This window comes from Coregonus lavaretus (assembly GCF_964263955.1).
Source record: "Coregonus lavaretus genome assembly, contig: HAP1_SCAFFOLD_7611, whole genome shotgun sequence".
In the NCBI taxonomy this organism is placed as follows: Eukaryota; Metazoa; Chordata; class Actinopteri; order Salmoniformes; family Salmonidae; genus Coregonus; species Coregonus lavaretus.
The window spans coordinates 22,501-24,616 of NW_028159234.1; the positions used below are offsets into that span (position 1 = coordinate 22,501).

Below are 2,116 nucleotides of genomic sequence, written 5' to 3' on the forward strand. Positions count from 1 at the left end.
CTAGAAGAGACACCACTACCACTCCACTAGAAGAGACAGTCATACCACTCCACTAGAAGAGACAGTCATACCACTCCACTAGAAGAGACAGTCATACCACTCCACTAGAAGAGACAGTTCTACACCTCCACTAGAAGAGACAGTACTATCACTCCACTAGAAGAGACACCACTACCACTCCACTAGAAGAGACAGTACTATCACTCCACTAGAAGAGACACCACTACCACTCCACTAGAAGAGACAGTACTATCACTCCACTAGAAGAGACAGTCATACCACTCCACTAGAAGAGACAGTTCTACCACTCCACTAGAAGAGACAGTTCTACCACTCCACTAGAAGAGACAGTCATACCACTCCACTAGAAGAGACAGTCATACCCCCTCCACTAGAAGAGACAGTCATACCACTCCACTAGAAGAGACAGTTCTACCACTCCACTAGAAGAGACACCACTACCACTCCACTAGAAGAGACAGTCATACCACTCCACTAGAAGAGACAGTCATACCACTCCACTAGAAGAGACAGTCATACCCCTCCACTAGAAGAGACAGTCATACCACTCTACTAGAAGAGACAGTCATACCACTCCACTAGAAGAGACAGTTCTACCACTCCACTAGAAGAGACAGTTCTACCACTCCACTAGAAGAGACAGTTCTACCACTCCACTAGAAGAGACAGTCATACCACTCCACTAGAAGAGACAGTCATACCCTCACTAGAAGAGACAGTCATACCACTCCACTAGAAGAGACAGTCATACCACTCCACTAGAAGAGACAGTTCTACCTCTCCACTAGAAGAGACAGTTCTACCACTCACTAGAAGAGACAGTCATACCACTCCACTAGAAGAGACAGTCATACCACTCCACTAGAAGAGACAGTCATACCACTCCACTAGAAGAGACAGTCATACCACTCCACTAGAAGAGACAGTCATACCACTCCACTAGAAGAGACAGTCATACCACTCCACTAGAAGAGACAGTCATACCACTCCACTAGAAGAGACAGTCATACCACTCACTAGAAGAGAAAGTACTACCACTCCAATAGAAGAGACAGTTCTACCACTCCACTAAAAGAGACAGTCATACCACTCCACTAGAAGAGACAGTTCTACCACTCCACTAGAAGAGACAGTCATACCACTCCACTAGAAGAGACAGTCATACCACTCCACTAGAAGAGACAGTCATACCACTCCACTAGAAGAGACAGTCATACCACTCCACTAGAAGAGACAGTCATACCACTCCACTAGAAGAGACAGTCATACCACTCCACTAGAAGAGACAGTCATACCACTCCACTAGAAGAGACAGTCATACCACTCCACTAGAAGAGACAGTCATACCACTCCACTAGAAGAGACAGTACTGCAGAAAACCCCTTTACACAAATGAACAAGCTACAATCCACGCCCCAGAAAGAACGTCCCAAAGAGATCGCCCCCAAAAAAGGGGGGTTGGAGGAAGGAGAACCAGAGAGAGGGGGAGAGGGGGGAGGGGAGGTTATGGTGAGAACAGCCTCAGGTCGACGCTCACACACTCACGTAAACACACACACACACACACTTGCTCACAGCGACCTGGCCATGCACCGAATCCAACACACACACATTTACGTGACCACAGACAGGAAGAACACATACTGTAGCAGCTTGACATCATTATCAGACAGGAAGTGGATACATTCAGACAGTCCATTCCGTGGGTTATAGAACATTCCGGAACCAGGAAGAAGAAGAGGAGGAAGAAGAAGAGGAGGAAGAGGAAGATGTTCTTACCGTAGCAGATTGGTTCCTAGTCGTAGGGGGGCGGGGCATTGGATTTAGATGGAGCCACAATCTGTTTGTCTGTTGGAGGAGGAAGGGGAGAGAGAGAGAGAGAGAGAGAGAGAGAGAGAGAGAGAGAGAGAGAGAGAGAGAGAGAGAGAGAGAGAGAGAGAGGAGAGAGAGAGAGAGAGAGAGAGAGAGAGAGAGAGACAGAGAGAGAGAGAGAGAGAGAGAGAGAGAGAGAGAGAGGGATACGTGTGTGAGTGTGTGTGTGAGTGAGTACAGGTATGCATGTCCTATAAACTTGATTCTCTTGAGGGAGGGAGGG

General features: G+C 47.5%; 1 protein-coding gene across 1 annotated transcript in view; it reads right to left on the reverse strand.

Moving 5' to 3' along the window:
* The window catches only part of LOC311123147 (regulator of G-protein signaling 12-like), a 7,699-nt gene extending 5,797 nt beyond the window's left edge, over positions 1-1,902 (reverse strand). The window contains exon 1 of the mRNA XM_084197413.1: positions 1,801-1,902. Within this exon, the coding sequence (XP_084053539.1) occupies positions 1,801-1,839 (39 nt within the window). The 5' untranslated portion in view covers positions 1,840-1,902. The remainder of the gene's footprint in view (positions 1-1,800) is intronic.
* Between the last annotated feature and the right edge of the window lie 214 nt (positions 1,903-2,116).